The sequence below is a fragment of the Sitophilus oryzae genome, unplaced genomic scaffold, assembly GCF_002938485.1.
Source record: "Sitophilus oryzae breed Bouriz unplaced genomic scaffold, Soryzae_2.0 scaffold_1059_pilon_pilon, whole genome shotgun sequence".
In the NCBI taxonomy this organism is placed as follows: domain Eukaryota; kingdom Metazoa; phylum Arthropoda; class Insecta; order Coleoptera; family Curculionidae; genus Sitophilus; species Sitophilus oryzae.
The window spans coordinates 5,226,916-5,243,302 of NW_022145681.1; the positions used below are offsets into that span (position 1 = coordinate 5,226,916).

General features: G+C 30.0%; 4 protein-coding genes across 4 annotated transcripts; 3 read left to right on the top strand and 1 right to left on the bottom strand.

The window, feature by feature from the left end:
- The first annotated feature begins 243 nt into the window (after positions 1-243).
- LOC115876383 (putative peptidyl-tRNA hydrolase PTRHD1) lies at positions 244-603 on the top strand. Its single transcript, XM_030892138.1, has one exon. The coding sequence runs from the start codon at positions 244-246 to the stop codon at positions 601-603; it is 360 nt and encodes a 119-aa protein (XP_030747998.1).
- A 1,121-nt stretch (positions 604-1,724) lies between these two features.
- Positions 1,725-2,801, top strand: LOC115876986 (glutaredoxin 3). The gene is made up of 3 exons (XM_030893045.1): positions 1,725-1,943; positions 2,003-2,419; positions 2,485-2,801. Exons 1-3 carry the CDS (start codon positions 1,897-1,899, stop codon positions 2,660-2,662), a joined length of 642 nt encoding a protein of 213 aa, XP_030748905.1. The 5' UTR covers positions 1,725-1,896; the 3' UTR covers positions 2,663-2,801.
- Positions 2,714-10,679, bottom strand: LOC115876977 (valacyclovir hydrolase). The gene is made up of 5 exons (XM_030893036.1): positions 10,473-10,679; positions 10,146-10,403; positions 3,910-4,063; positions 2,975-3,227; positions 2,714-2,917 (listed from the first exon to the last, which is right to left on the bottom strand). Exons 1-5 carry the CDS (start codon positions 10,548-10,550, stop codon positions 2,827-2,829), a joined length of 834 nt encoding a protein of 277 aa, XP_030748896.1. The 5' UTR covers positions 10,551-10,679; the 3' UTR covers positions 2,714-2,826.
- An 887-nt stretch (positions 10,680-11,566) lies between these two features.
- Positions 11,567-15,755, top strand: LOC115876970 (endoplasmic reticulum lectin 1). The gene is made up of 6 exons (XM_030893021.1): positions 11,567-12,356; positions 12,413-12,657; positions 12,711-13,022; positions 13,082-13,217; positions 14,552-14,748; positions 15,477-15,755. Exons 1-6 carry the CDS (start codon positions 12,065-12,067, stop codon positions 15,723-15,725), a joined length of 1,431 nt encoding a protein of 476 aa, XP_030748881.1. The 5' UTR covers positions 11,567-12,064; the 3' UTR covers positions 15,726-15,755.
- Positions 15,756-16,387: the final 632 nt, after the last annotated feature.

The following is a 16,387-nucleotide window of genomic DNA, read 5'->3' on the forward strand; positions in this document are numbered from 1 at the left end:
TATGTAACTCACATTTGTAATCTATGGATTTAAAATTCAAATCCAGGGATGGATTTTTTGCGTTTATGTAGTAACTAGGAAGTATTTAATCATTACATATATTTTATATATGATTCAAATAAAATATACATGTTTTGTTCTATGGACAAATAATAAAATAACATAACCTACAAATTTTATTATTTTTGTTTACTTTGTGCCGTATTTTTTGTACATTATAACTAGTATCAAAACTACTTTAATATGGCATTTCTTGTTCAATATGTAGTAATACGTGGTGATATTCTTAAAGATTTAAAATGGCCGGTGGGAGCTTTAATTACACAAGCATGCCATGCAGTTGCTGCTGTTACACATTTGTATTATAACGATGAAGACACACAACTCTATTTTAAAGACTTGGATAACATGCATAAAGTAGTATTAGAAGCGCCAGATGAACAGAGCCTTATTCATTTGAAGACCAAACTTGAAGAAAATGCAATTAAACATAAATTATGGATTGAACAGCCTGAGAACATACCTACTTGTTTAGCGGTTAAACCATATCAAAAGGAAGAAATTCAAAAATATTTTAAGAAATTTAAATTGTTTAAGGGTTAATAGTTTTCAATTTATATATTTGGTATACCGTATATTTATTTAATATGCTTTCAATATAAAAGGTCATAGATCTGGGATTTTATATCTATAAACTGATTATAAAATCCCAGTTTATACAGAGTTATATACATATGATCTAAGAGATAAACTGTCTTTTTTAATATAAAAATTAAATACACTGGTATGTTATCTTTGAAAAGTTAAATTTAATACGAAAATAAATACTTTCCCTTTGTAAACGAAAAATATTATTTTTGGAAGTTTAACATTTATCTGCACTGTTGGACCTAGTTTTTACTCCTTTTATTTCATAGTAGCAAAGTTTTACAACCTTTCCTTTTAACAAACAGTAGATCTCATAGGTAGATCTTATTTACTTTATTCAACTGCGTTCAACCTTTTCTCCGTCTTTTTAATTAATTTTTGAAACTAGTTGAAGCCTGGCGCATCCGCCACGACATCAGAAAAAAATACTTTTATTTTTTTTTAGATTAAATAAAAAACAAAAAATTCGGCGACGACAGTTTTTAGCTTGTCAAGAATGAGTAGATTATATGGAGTGTAGAGATAAGGTAGAGATGAATCTAGAGCAAAGTCCAGAGTCTAGATTGGTCTAGAGCTTGGGTTTAGAGTAGATATTCCTTTTTTTTCCTACCAGCTAAAGTTTCCAACCCACAGTCCCAACCAAGGGGTTCGGAAAACTACATGTTACTTTTAAAAACTACATAAACTACATTAGATGTAGTTTATGTAGAGGATGTAGTTTATGTAACCTATGTATGTAACTTTCAAATATCAAAGGTTTGAGGTGAGGTTCTAATAAGTTGAAGCTTTAAAAACACATAATGTATTTAAGAAACCAGAAGAAATATGGCTTTAAATATAATATTTACATCATATTACCTCTATTACACCTCATACAAAGGAAAATTATTCATAATATCAATACATAGTTTATTAACGTAGTTTTCATGTAGTTAATGAACGGGAAAAGAAGTAGTTTCTGAAGAGAAACTACACGTAGTTAATCAGGTAAATTACGTCTTAATTAACTACTTCCGAACCCTGGTCCCAACCCTGACTGATGAGGAGGACCTAGGAAAACGTATTTGACCTAGGAGGACTGAACTCTGACATTTCATTTGACATTTATCAAAAATCAAAAAATTATTGGTTACGGTTGCAGTGTGATTTTTAAGATTTTTATCAATAATTTAGTTTTCTTTATAACTATAATCATATCATTAGTTATATTACTATAATTGCATAATAATCTAGCCAAGAAGCGAAAATATGCCAACTTTAATAAAAGATCAAGATGCTTTTTCAGATATCATAAAGTACGTAACAAGCACATCAATAGAAAAGGGTTTAATATTACAAATACGTTACTTTGTAGGCAGTCTAATCTCAGTGTAATTCATTTTCAAGCAGATTGGGCAGAACAATGTTTACAAGTAAATGATGTACTTGATACTTTAGCAAAAAAGTCCGAGTTTATTAATGTAAAGTTTTATTCCTGCCTAGCTGAAGAACTTAGCGAAGTATCTTTAAAATATAATGTTGATTCTGTTCCTACTGTGTTATTATTTCAATCAAATAAAAAAGTTGATAGAGTAGATGGAGCGGACGTGTCAAAATTAATTGAAACTCTGAAAACTCATATTGGAGATAATGAGACGAAGCAAGATAGTTTAGAAAATAGATTAAAATCTTTAATTAATAAATCTAAAGTAATGCTGTTTATGAAGGGTGATAGGGTTACACCTAGATGTGGATTTAGTAGGCAAATTATTGAAATTCTTAATAATACTGGGTAATATTTGTAAATTTTACTTATCTAGACTTTAGACTTATTTAACAATTTTGTATGAATTTTAGTGTATCCTATGAAACATTTGATATATTACAAGACGAAGAAGTTCGACAAGGCCTTAAGACTTATTCAGATTGGCCTACATATCCCCAATTATATGTAAATGGAGATTTAATTGGAGGCTTAGATATTATAAAGGAACTGCTTGGCAGTGGGGAACTTACACAAATATTAAATGGTTGAAACAATTTACCAACTGTGGCAGTTAAAGTAAAAGGCAGGATTTCTTGTTTGTTTTAAAATATTCAGTTAATATATTATGTCAATATGATGTACCAAAGTAATATTGCTTTTATATCTAATAAAAGGAAAATATAAAATATATGTTGTAATTCCACTCTTACATACTAAGATAAAATAAATTCTGATACAATTTTGTTAAAATCTTCAGCATATTTTAGATGAATATTGTGTTTTCCCTCAGGATATGTATGTAGCCTATATAAAAAAAATTATTTTAATTTTTTTATAAGTGTATTAATAGTACATACTTACTTTGCGTCTTTAATATGATTTAATAGGAATTGAGGATGTTCTGTAAGCACAACAGGATCTTTATTTCCATGAAGTATCAAAGTAGGTGCTTTGACGTCTTTTAAGCGACTTTTACATATATCTCCCCCATTTTTGTAGATATCTTGCATGGCGTCACACCAATCATTCCACAATTTTTGCAGTCCATCTTCAGTATAGAGCTTTATCAAAGGATTTTTCATTTTTTCGGACCATTTCTTTATATCGCGAATTTCTAAAAATATTAAATTATGAAAATAAGCAATCTCAAAAAGTATCTCTGCAATAAAGGATAAAAAGAAATAAAAAATCACACGATGTGATTAAGACTACAGTAGAGAAATATAATAAAATTATATAAGAGATTTTAATATACAGGGTGCTACAAATTCGAGGTACGAGCATTGGTATCTCGGAAACCGTAATAGATACGAAAATGGTTAAATTGGGACAAAGTTGCGTCTTGGGATGTTCATCAAGATGCCATCAAAAAAGTTTTAAAAATTTCAAGGATTGCTGAGTTTTTTGGAAAAAACGGATTTTTTTGAAAATCAATTTTATTTTTTCCTGTCGTTACTTATATATATATATACATCTTCGTATCTATTACGGTTTGCGAGATACCAATGCTTGTACCTCGAATTTGTAGCATCCTGTACATATACTAGTTTTTTACGATATTCTCCGATGGTGGCAGCACCGGCGGAGAATGCACCAAGACTATAGAGGGAGAAAATGACCTTTATATCAAGATATAAGAATTAGTGTCTCAAATATAATTTCGTTAGTACTCGATCTATATTTGATTTCATAATTAATGGCATCTGTAATCTACATGCTTATAGTATACCAGTAAACTAGTTAAAGTTCGTTATTCCAGGTTTATCTATCAATAATAGTTACTAAACTAAACTTACTTTCAAAAGCCTCAATGTCTTCAGCAATAACGTACGCGTTGGCACCCCATACAACTAGCTTATCAACATTATCAGGATATTTTGCAGCCAATATTAAGCTAGATATGCCACCGTCACTCCAACCTAATAAAGAAAATTTGGAGATGCCTAAATTCTACAAAAAAGTTCTATCTTAGATATCTAAAATTATGAAGAAATCTGTAGGTATTAGGAACATTTTCAATTTTTATTTGTTATTTATATGAGATACAATAGTACACATATATTATATATTATGTACAGGGTGTCCCATTTTGATTGAAATCATACGGTATCTCGATCGGTTATTAGTAAAGATAGGTGGATGCGGTTTGCACAAACCTGTCCTACTTTTTTGTCAAACGGAAGATGCTGTCAACAAAATTTTCATAGCTCTCTTCGTTTCTGAGCTATAGGGCCTTTTTGGAAATTTTGCAATTTGGGACAGGCCCCGTATCTCCATTATTATGGATGTTATCGAGAAGGTGAAAACTGATTCTTGTAGAATTTTTACGTAGAATACAGCGGCGTAATCTATTTTTCTGCGAACAACTTAATCACTTTATATTTATTTTCACTATTTAGGGCAATATTTAAAATAAGTATATCATTTTCTTATTAGTAGACCGTGATAAATAACAAAAAATCAAAATGGTATTTACTAAAATAGTCATACACTTATTAAAATTTTGTTTGGAATTGATATATTTTACTTTTGAACTGTTACACCACTCAATCTCTGAATATATTTTTCTTTTTTTTTTAACGGAATTTATTATAACGGGATGGGTTTGCAAATATCTAAAAGCTAGCATTATTAAATAATTTTCCAGGTGTTCGACATTAGTTGCCACGATATATTTCATATTTCAAAAATCCCCAAAATCATAAATCGAGAAAGAACAAATCCAGGACTCAGGGAGGCCATCATATGGGTCTATTTGTTCCAATTATTTATTGATTTGAGAAATAATAATTTAACAAAGGGGATGGGAGTTCCATCTTGCTGAAAGTACATTTCACGTGAATTAGCTACAGGAATATTTAAAAGTTCCGATACGATAGTTTCCAAGATTTACAAATTAAGTTTCCCTAATATATAAAGAATTTATTAGTGGCTCTCAAAATAAAACAAGAGACAGATAGCAGTATACTTTTAATAATTCTTTAGTTTCTTTTATTAAAAGGGCTAAACAAGGCTGGAACTTTATCAGTTATGCTGTATTTCCAGTCTTTTTGTAATTTGTATATTTTTCTTTTCTTTATATTTTGGTTTATTGTGTTTTATAATTCTGTTGTTTGTATCTAATCTATGTACACAAATTACAATAAATTTTCTTCTTATTATTATTATTATTAATCATGGCCTACTAATAAATATGATCTTTTAATATATTTTTTTTAAATATTGCAGTAAATATTGAAAATAAATATAGTGATATATATTTTTGAGAAGCTAATGGCAAGCCAGATCATATAATTCATAAATATACAGGGTGTTCCGTTTAAGAAAACAAAACTTTAATTCATATCTTTAAAAATATTCTTACGTAGAATAACAGGCTACGCAACTGTATTCTACGTAGAAAGTTCTACAATAAACATTTTTCACCGTCTCAATAGCTTTAATAGTAACAGAGATACAGAGGGTGTCCCAATTTGCAAAATTTTCAAAAAGATCCTGTAGCTCAGAAACGAAGAGATCTATGAAAATTCTGTTTGCGGCATCTTTTGTTTGACAAAAAAGTGGCACAGGTTTGTGCAAACCTGGCACCCTTCTATCTTCACAAATAACGGAGATACCGTATGATTTCAACCAAAATGGGACACACTGTACATTCTGAAAATAATATGTAACTCTTGATTTAGCTAATATTATAGCTTATTTCTTATTATACAGCGTCTGGCAATAGGGCGTCGGGCATCTGTAGCTCCTAGAATAAAAAAAACTTGAGAATTTTGTTGAAATTGAATCAAACCTAAAGTATGTACGAGGATGTATTTCAGGAAAATATTTTAACTTCTAGATGTTCCATTTAAAAAAAGAAAGAAAAATTATTTTTAGAAAAATTAGATTTTTAGAAAGTTTGGCGTAGAATTCTAAACACTCTATATGATTTAAGACCACGATCTTTATAGAAGAGTAAGTATAGGACCATCTAAAGTAAATACCTGATATAGTTTTGGTTTCAGGACAGTTCTTGTATTTTTAATAATTTTTTAAGAAAGGCTGAATATATATATTTTTTTTATTTATTAATATCTGTGAAACTATCGAAATATATTCACTCATATCTAAGAATTGTGTATAGCGATATGAGAAGAAGCCAAAAATGCAATAATATCCATTTAAAAAAAAAATCATCCCGATCCACTCACACTTTTTTGAGCCACCCTATAGAAGTTAAAGTATTTTCCCGAAATACACCCTCGTGCATACTTTAGGTTTTCACGTAAACAAAGTTCTCAAGTTTTTTATTCTAGTAGTTACAGATGCCCGACGCACTATTGCCGGACCCTGTAGATTTAGCTATATTTTCTAATAATGAACGCCTTCAAAAAAGTAACGCACCTTTACAATACCCCAAATAAACTTTTTTAATCTTATTTTTTTGTCATTGTGGTATTAGGCTAGTCGCACACAGAAAGAGCAACTGTTTTGGCTTGGACGAACACAAAGAGAGCAAAACAGTTATAGTAAAAAACGACGTTTTTAACATGTTTTTAACTAAACGACTATACAGGGTGTCCTAGAAATAAGTGCAGGTATTTTAACTGGTAGTATATTTCGGCCTCAGAAACACGCCTATGAGGTATAATTTGCGAAAAAAAAATTTTGATAATTTGGATTTTTTTTTAGTTTTAAGATAAAAACATAATTTCTTGATAATATGGCAACATAGGTAGTAGATTAAATTTACATGAAAGAAAATCCAGAAAAATTCCAGTGGTTCTCAAAATTTAAGCAAAAAAAAATATTTTTTTAATTTTCAAAGTAAAATAACTCGGTTATTTTGGACTTATTTGAAAAACGGTAAAGAGAAAAAAATGTTTGACACCCTGTATAAATTTGTTTTCATGTGAGGGTGCAGCCACACTATCCTAAAAACGGCGTATCGGCGTAATGACCTTGAATAGATTTCCAGTAATTCTATTGGCTGAAACATTCATATGTCAGAAATTTTATCTGTCAAATTCATCTGTCAAAAATTTCAGCCAATAGAATTACTGGAAATCGATTCAAGGTCGTTACGCCGATACGCCGTTTTTAGGATAGTGTGGCTGCACCCTGATGCCTTCAATGCAAATTAAATGGGCTAACGCAACGCACACTGATTGGTCCGAGGATTGGTCGCGAGCGTTAAAACAGGCTAAGGCTCGTCGAAAAAAAAATTTTGAAAATTTGAAATTTCTTTGGTTTTAAAAAAAAACTATTTCCTGATAATATGGCAACATAGGTAGTATATTAAATTTACAAGAAAGAAAACCCAGAAAAGGTCCAGTGGTTCTCAAAATTTTAGCAAAAATCATTTTTATGGAAACTTTCAATGGACTTATTTGAAAAACGATAAAGAGAAAATCTGTTTCTCTTATCGAGATCTACCAGCCCTGATAATATTTTCACATATTTAAGACTAAACTCTGTATATGAAGGGTCAAGGGAAAAAAGCAGGCAAGTAAATTTTTTTGCTATATTTAAATATTCGGTGCATTTGGTTCAGAGTGAATGTAAGAATCTTTAGAAGCCGCAAAACTTTGGGAAAAAGCAACCTTTCACCCAGTTCACAGCCTACTCGAATAAAGTTTTTGGACCATACTGTACACTTCTGTACACCATTTTTTATCCTTCACCAATGCCGTCTCTACTAGAACAGCCACGAGCGAGATGTATGACGTCACGCTACTTATATACTACGGATTAATAAATATGTTGCAGAATACATGGAAAATGTAACTATTCCTCAGGTTTTTGGTTTGTAGTTTACATGAAATATACATAATATACAGCAGCCTGGGAAAATATTATTTTTAAATTTATTAAAGATATTTTCAATATAATTGTCTTGATTTATAACTCGTACCCACTATTCTTGCTCTTCCGGACACTTTAGGCTGCCTAGTATAATTATCCTTGCAACCAGGAATACAACAAAGATGAGGTATAGCACAATAAACACACTCCACTTAAGCTTTATTGATGAATTGTTAGAGTCTTGGGCCATAGTCTTGGGTAAAGGTGTGGATCCGGTGGCTGACCTTGAAGCCCATATTTGCTGCATTTGATCATCGATACTACGCAAGCGCACATCGTGGATGTTGCCAAATTGCAGTTTATTTTCGAGTTATTTTTAGTTAAAAACAAATGTTTACAAAATCTATAATTAATTTTATAATTTCAAATTTATCTCGATATCAAAAATTAAGGTAAGAAGGATAATGAAGATTGTGAAATGAAAGTATTATGAATATATAAAATTGTAATAATAATAACATTTATTTATATATTTACATTAGAATTTAGAATTAAAAATTATCATTTACGGATTTTTTCTTAATGGTTTTAAACTTATTAGAATTATTTTATTTCTTTCAAGTTATTTAATTTCTAGTTATTTACAGGCAACAATAGTTTTAATTTGAAGTGCTACCATGACGAGTCTTATAGAACAATACACGTCAATGGGAGATAGAGGTAACATTTTACCTATAATGTTACTAATATAATATACTTTGATTATAATGTTTGTATCATAATTTCTTAAAAATATCAAGTTAGTGGATTAATAGCAATTTTAGACATATATTTTATTGAAGAGTGTGTTGATAAGACTAAAATAAGCTTTATGTTTTATCTTTTTCTCTTTAGAAGGGAGATGGTTTGTGTCGTAGAATACATTACAGTATTTAATATCGTGTACTTTGATGTTCTTTTCTTAATTTACTGTAATTTCTTGTTTCCTATAATGCGAAATCTTGACAATATGGTGAACGTTGAATTTTGATCTGATATTAGTTTTATACCTGGGTTTATACAAGACCAAATTAAGACTTAGTTTGTGATTAATATTAAGATCTTTCTTATAATATTTGTTATGTCTTAATCTTAATACTATATTATGCTTTGTCTGGAAAATAAATGTTAAAATATCTTAATTTTGCATATCCTATTCCATCCTTCCATTAGGAAAAATATAGTTTATAAATCATATATGCTAAGAAAATCACATAAATTAGTTGTAAGAATAGAAAAATCTTAAGGTAGCAGAAAAATTAATGCAATATATGTATAAGCAGAATTAAACAAGGTAAAACTGTTAATGTTGCTGAAGCTGATTCTATTATTTTAATTACGGAGGCTAAAAAGCCTTTTAAGGCCTCCGTAGTTTTGATGGAATGTTAAAAAAATCTATTATGAACATGACATGGAGCTACAGCATTTAAAAATTTAAAAAAAGAAAAAACTTGGACATATCCCTTTTAATTTCCTGAATTTCTAATAAAGCACTTTTTAAATGTAGCATAATAATCTAGAGCAATTAGATTAATTATAAGAATCTAGAGTTTTATTTATATTTCATTTTATTGACAATGAAAATACATAATAAGCGTTCACGTGTTGTGCGAAATATTAAAATAATAATATAAATACTATACCGCGTACTATGATTGAAAAAAAAAATAGCGTCAGCGATGACTATGAAATGAAGATAGCTGTTATTTTATACGGGAAATGTCCTCAATCATCATTTCCCAGCCAACGGGACGCCGTTATTTCGATCATACGGTATATATTGACAAAAAAACACTGAAAAGCACATATTTGTTTTCTACTGAAAATAATTTCAAAATAACTAGCAATCTGGCAACATCGAAGATGTGCGCATGCGTAGTGTCTGTGACTATATGTAGCAAAAACTCGTTTCAAGGTCAGCCACCGGATCCACACCATTACCGAGTCTTGAAAAACACACTCAAAAATCATGATAAATAAAAAACTTATGGGCACTTTTAGGTTAAAGCACTTAGGTAACAAAACGTGTAATATTTCGTGTTTTTTTATGAGAAACAGAGTGTCCATCACTTGCACTACAGTAACAAACAATACCAAAAATCAACCGACAAAATATGAATATCTAACGATGAACAGCTGATGAAGTAAACAAAAGTCCGCGCCGGGGCTGACCTATTAGAGACGGCAGTGCCTTCACATTTTTTACCTTCATAAAATGAAAAGCCATATCAGCATCATTGTCGTAAAACTTTGAATTAAATAATCTGTTTGGCGGCCTACTGGAACCGTACCCCGGCGGATCCCAAGCTATGACCGTAAATTTATCCTTATCTAATTCCTCGATTTGTGGTTTAAAGTCGCTCCAAATGGTACCGAGAGCCCCAGGAAAACACAGAATCGGTTTGGAGCCATTTCCAACTTTCACGTAATTTATTGTTTGACCTTTGATTTCCGTTTTTAATTCCTAATGAAATTATATCAAAAATCATCAATTCTAACCAAACTTTATTAGAAATAAATTTAATCAACTTACTGTACTGAAACACCTATTAAATTTAATATATAATCCTTTTCTTATTAAATTTTTCACACTCTTATTTAAATAATACATTATTGCTGCGCTCAGGTTAATCAAGGAGTATTTACAACAGAAAAGTACGTGGTAAACAGTGTAAAATAAAGATAACAAAGTAAGCGGTTTAGAAAATTAGTGGGTTTTGATTAAAAATCATCCGATGCCACAAATAAATTGAGTAATTTCAGAATATATCAACTTATCAAATTACAAAGCAAAAATAAACAATATTTTTATTTAATTTGGATTTGAAAAACGGTAAAGAGAAAATATTTTTTTGTCGAGATCTACCAGCCCTGAAAATATGTGCACTTATTTTAGAGATATTTAAACTCACCCTGTATATATAATACAATATATTTAATTTTTTATTATTAAATTAAGTTTAAATATTGGATGCTATATCCATGCTATATAGAAAGATTTATTATGTCTGAATTTGGAACCTTATAATTTCTGTATAAAAATTTTTCAGTCTAAACCTTTGGTCTAAACAGTCATCCTAACTGAAAAGTCAAAAGTAATCTAAATTTGAATAGAAAATAAATAAGAGTTAAAACCCTAAGTTTAAAAAACGATAGATTCTAATAAGTATCTAATAAATAACTCGATCAGCGTTGTAGGACGGTCAGAATTGATTTAAAAAAAACGCGAAATTCTTACAACGCCTTTGACAACGCAGAATTACCGTACAGTCGAAAAAAAAACGGCGTCAGTGATGGCTGTGAAACGAAAATCGCTGATAGTGATATTTTATATGTAAAATATCAAAGTAAAATAATAATATGATTTTAATTGATTTTACCAAAGGATTTTACATAATGATTTTACAAGGATTTTACATACAAAATAATAGCTAACTTGTCTGGATCATATTTCATATATTAGGTATCACATATTATCTCGATATTATCCACCATAGTTATCCACTGTTTCGCTTTCTTTCCTTGTCTGTTCCTTGTATGTTCCTTGCTAAGGTTCCATATCTATGAATTTCATATGCTTAATCATATATAAAAAATACATATTACGCTAACTGGGAATCATATAGAGAAATTGGGAATAATAAAGGGAATAATATCAAATAATATTTATATTCCCTTCTAGGAATTAGGAATGGGAATAATCTTGAATCTTGATCGTGAACTGTGATCGTGAAATAATTCTTGAATAACGTAGCTTGAGGGATCTTTATGATGATAATGTAGATACAAGTCTCATAATTCACAATCAATCAAAATATCTGGAACCAATACAGAATAATAACGTGTTAAAAACAAGAGCACACTCACAGCCAGCACAGGTACGGATTACCGATACTTGATAATTTGAGTGTTTTTTGGTGCTTTTCAATCAGACTACAGAAAGGACACTATCTAAATTATATGGTAGATGTTGGGTAGATGGTAGCTGGTTAAAATTAGCATCCCTTTTGTAGATATGGTTCTGATTTTCTAGGTGTTTTCCTAGATCATAGGAGAATCATAGGCATTCTTATTGGTGATATTGGTAAAAAACTGGATATTTATCTTTTAATCAGCAAATAAAAAATGTTGGTCCAGATTCAGACATATACCTATTTATTGTTTTTTTTATTTGTAAAATATTCGATCCAAAGTGATATTAAAGGTTTTGATGATACAATCTTATTTGATATAAATTGGCCAGGTAGTTATGCAAATTTAGATTCAGACGTTAATGCTGAAACTATAACAGTCACATCATCAATGCAAGAAAAATATAAATGCATTTTACCAAATATCATTGAAAAAGAAGAGAAAAAAGAGGAGTCATATTCAGGGCCTAGTCCATTAGAACTTATTGTTCCATTATTTTCACAAGGTAATATATATTAGAAATCTTTTTAAATCTAATTATTTATGGATTATTTGTTATAGGTACATGCTCATACCGTTTAGAAAGTTATTGGACATATGAGGTATGCCATGGTAAATATATTCGCCAATATCATGAGGAACGAGAGGGTAAAAAAGTTAAATTACAAGAATATATATTAGGAAAATGGGATGAAGCTGATTTAGTAAATAATCTAAGAAAATCCAAACTTAATCGGGATGATTTACTACCAGATAAAATTATTCCAACGAAAAAGATAGATAATGTTAATTTGCCATATTATGAAGTAATATATTTGCAATATGATCTAAATAAAACACCAATATGAATGTCTTCTAGGTCTTAATGGACAATGGTACTGCGTGCGATTTAAACTTTAATAAACCACGTTTGACTAAAGTAATTTATGTTTGTTATATACATGGCAAACATGAGGTCTATCATCTAAAAGAAACGTCCACGTGTGTATATGAAATAATTATTTTGACACCACTTCTGTGCACCCATCCTAAATATAAACCAAAGGAAACAGGGGAATTAAAAATAAATTGTTTGCCTTTGAATGGTGCTTTAAACCAACCTTACAATTTATTGAAACTGAAAAAGGATAGTGCAAAATTAAGACGCAACTCGGAATTGGAGAGGATAAAAGTAAGGCCTACTTTATTTTTGAAGATCTTAATTGTTAACGTAGTTATGAATTATTGTAGGTTGAACTAATACAATTTAAGCCTGATGATGTAGATTCTTTAAATAGTAAGACAGCTCCACAATTTGTTTCTGAGAGAGTTGTGGATACTACTCCAGTTAGGTTGTTTTTACAAGGAAAGCATTGTTTATATGGAGGTAATTATTACATGCAGGGTCCGGCAATAGTGTGTCGAGCATCTGTAGCTCCTAGAATAAAAAACTTAAGAATTTTGTTTAAGTGCATATCTAAAATATGTACCAGCATGTATTTCAGGAAAATATTTTAACTTCTACAGGGTGGCTGAAAAAAGTGTGAGTTGATCTGGATGATTTTTTTAAATAGAACACCCTATATATTATTGCATTTTGGCTTCCTTTCAGATCACTTTACATAATCCTAAGATATGAGTAAATATATATAGATTTGTTATTAATGGTTTCAGTGATATTAAAACCGCGAATATCTGCGAAACGGTTAGAAACTTTGAAATACTCTAAATACAAAAAATGTTCATCTTTTATTTCTCCATCTATGGAAAAAATAATATACAGGGTGTTCCATTTAAAAAAACGAAGAAAAATTATTTTATATTTTAGAAAGTTTGGCGTAGAATTTTGAACATCCTGTATGATTTGCGATTACCATATTTATAGCAAAGTAAATACAAACTATCTAAAGTAAATACCTAACATAGTTTTGATTTCAGGACAGTTCTTGTATTTTTAATAATTTTCTTAAAGTGGAAAAATATATATTTTTTATTTATTTATTAATATCTCTGAAACTATCCAAAAGTCATATTTTAGGATTATGTAAAGTAATCCGAAAGGAAGCCAAAAATGCAATAATATACAAGGTGTTCCATTTTAAAAAAATTATCCGGATCCAATCACACTTTTTTGAGCCACCCTACAGAAGTTAAAATATTTTCCTGAAATATATCCTAGTACATATTTTAGGTATGCACTTGAACAAAATTATAAAGTTTTTTTATTCTAGGAGCTACAGATTTCCAACGCACTGTTGCGGGACCTGTATATTATTATTAAATTGTCTCATTATGTTCATAGTTGTATTTTCTATTCTAACTTTGTGGTATAACTTTATTTTATTATATCTTTTTGGACAGTCTTTCAGTCATCTACCAAAAATGGTAAAAGCATCTGTTAAGAATTTAGTAGGCTACTTTGGGTTTTTTCAGAATCAATTCTGAACTGTCCTAGAACTGTCATACGCTTGCGCAGAAGAATTATACGCAGCAGTTTTTTATCTGCGCGTGCGCTGTAAAGTTCTAGGACGGCTCAGCATCGGTAATAGGAAAAAACTGAACTAAGCTATTAAGTGTAAAGTTTGCAAACACACAAATCTGTTTTCAAAACGTTCAAGTAGTTTTTACAAATTAAAATGTAATTTTTTAATTACATTATGTGTTTACATCTATTTGTTATAAATGTAATAAATAAGACCATGAAACAAGAGGTTCTTTTAGGCACAGGCTGGTGGAAATTTGAATTCTGCTATGGGAAATCCATAGAACAATTTCATATCGAAAAAGATGGAAGTAAGATTGCAATTAATTTGGGAAAGTTTAATAAACAGAAACATTTAGATTGGATTGAACGTCACCCACATAAAAGACCCAAACCAGTTGGAGAAAGGAAACAGCTTACTCATTTTTATTCAGAGGTAATTATTCGCTATACAAATATTTTTGAAAAGGGTCCTGAAATGAATTTTAAAATATAGAAATAATCAAGAGTTTAAAACATCCCAGATTCTTCAGTTTTATTAATAGAAACGCGCATAATCAATAACAAAAAATACAAGGACATGTAACGCCCATATAAGGGCTGCAGCAGAATTTGTGATATTAGACGCCATTTTTTTGGTTGTAACGAATGAGTCATGTCATCAGCGACAATTTTAGCGATTTTTAATAGTTTGTGTGTAGTGAACTTTGTATAAACTTTATTAAAATGGTAATTAGTTGTTCAGCTTTCAAGTGTAAAAGCTGCAGCAATAAGAAAGAGCCATGAGTTTCGTTTCATAGGTAAATAAACAGTCCACTCCACGTTTTTAGCGTTTTCTTAGTTTTCTTATTGAATTTGATAATTATTTTTCTGATATTGTATGTACTTAATATGTGCTATATGTCGGTATTAGTTTTGTACCTTTTGTTAACATTTTAATACGTTTTTTTCGTAATTAATTAGTATGATACCACCGCATACATCATAGGCGTAGTCAAAATATTTATCAAAAATATAAATATCTCTTCAATCAGCTAAGTTAAGAAAAATACATGCCACAGCACTGTTTGGTGGTATGGTAACAATTTGGTCCCGGGTGTTACTAGTCCATGTATTCTTTAGTCATTGCCTATAATACTTATCACAATTTTTTGGATATTTTAGGGTAGCTTATGTGATAAAACTGGCGAACCAAGACAAACAGAAGTCAAATTGAAATGTTTAGAAAAAACACACAATCCTGCTACTGTATCCTTGTATTTATTAGAGCCACGATATTGTCAATATATTTTAGGCGTCGAGTCGCCTCTTATATGTAACATATTAGATAAAGCTGATGAAAATGGACTTGTTGATATTCCTCTCGATTATGGGGAAGAAACTGATATTGACACGTTTACTATAAAACTTTAAAATGTATTAAATAAAGTCTAGAAAATATAGCCTTTTGGTCTTTTATTAACGTACAATCATAGGCCATACAATCTAATATATGTATAGGGTCCGGCAATAGTGCGTCGGGCATCTGTAGCTTCTAGAATAAAAAACTTGGGAATTTTGTTTAGGTGCAAACCGAAAGTACAGCTGGTTCCAATAAAATTGAATACGATTTAAAACATATTTTTATTATTTCGGGCGGTATATTCTATGATACCAGTCTCTTATTTCTCTACTCATGTCATGCTGACATTCTGAAAAATTTATTTGCCACTTGCCACTTCAAAAGGTGGTCAAAAGCAAAGTTCTTTATTCAATAATCACAATAACCTTAATATGTCAAAATATTTGACACATAAATATACACTGCTCAAATATTCGAAAAAGAAATGTGTAAAGAGTCGTATTCATTTTTTTTTGAACCAGCTGTACGTTCTGGGATGTATTTAGGGAAAATATTTTAACTTCTATAGGGTGGTTCAAAAAAATGTGAGCGGCTTGAGATGATTTTTTTTTAAATGGAACACCCTGTATCACCCCTGTATATTATCTATAATATTATCGCATATTTGGCTTCTTTTCAGACCACTTTACATAATCCTAAGATATGAGTAAATCATATATAAATTAATGATCAT

What these genes read in the sequence shown, in the direction of transcription:
- LOC115876383 (XM_030892138.1), top strand. Translation starts at nt 244, where the DNA reads ATGGCATTTCTTGTTCAATATGTAGTAATACGTGGTGATATTCTTAAA.
- LOC115876986 (XM_030893045.1), top strand. Translation starts at nt 1,897, where the DNA reads ATGCCAACTTTAATAAAAGATCAAGATGCTTTTTCAGATATCATAAA. An exon ending in GCTTTTTCAGATATCATAAA is followed by an intron (nt 1,944 to 2,002) that starts GTACGTAACAAG and finishes GTTACTTTGTAG; the next exon opens with GCAGTCTAATCTCAGTGTAA. An exon ending in GAAATTCTTAATAATACTGG is followed by an intron (nt 2,420 to 2,484) that starts GTAATATTTGTA and finishes TATGAATTTTAG; the next exon opens with TGTATCCTATGAAACATTTG.
- LOC115876977 (XM_030893036.1), bottom strand. Translation starts at nt 10,550, where the DNA reads ATGTATTATTTAAATAAGAGTGTGAAAAATTTAATAAGAAAAGGATTA. An exon ending in TGGCTTTTCATTTTATGAAG is followed by an intron (nt 4,064 to 10,145) that starts GTAAAAAATGTG and finishes ACTTTTTTGTAG; the next exon opens with AATTTAGGCATCTCCAAATT. An exon ending in AGACATTGAGGCTTTTGAAA is followed by an intron (nt 3,228 to 3,909) that starts GTAAGTTTAGTT and finishes TAATATTTTTAG; the next exon opens with AAATTCGCGATATAAAGAAA.
- LOC115876970 (XM_030893021.1), top strand. Translation starts at nt 12,065, where the DNA reads ATGTTGGTCCAGATTCAGACATATACCTATTTATTGTTTTTTTTATTT. An exon ending in CGGAATTGGAGAGGATAAAA is followed by an intron (nt 13,023 to 13,081) that starts GTAAGGCCTACT and finishes GAATTATTGTAG; the next exon opens with GTTGAACTAATACAATTTAA. An exon ending in AAAGCATTGTTTATATGGAG is followed by an intron (nt 13,218 to 14,551) that starts GTAATTATTACA and finishes AGGTTCTTTTAG; the next exon opens with GCACAGGCTGGTGGAAATTT.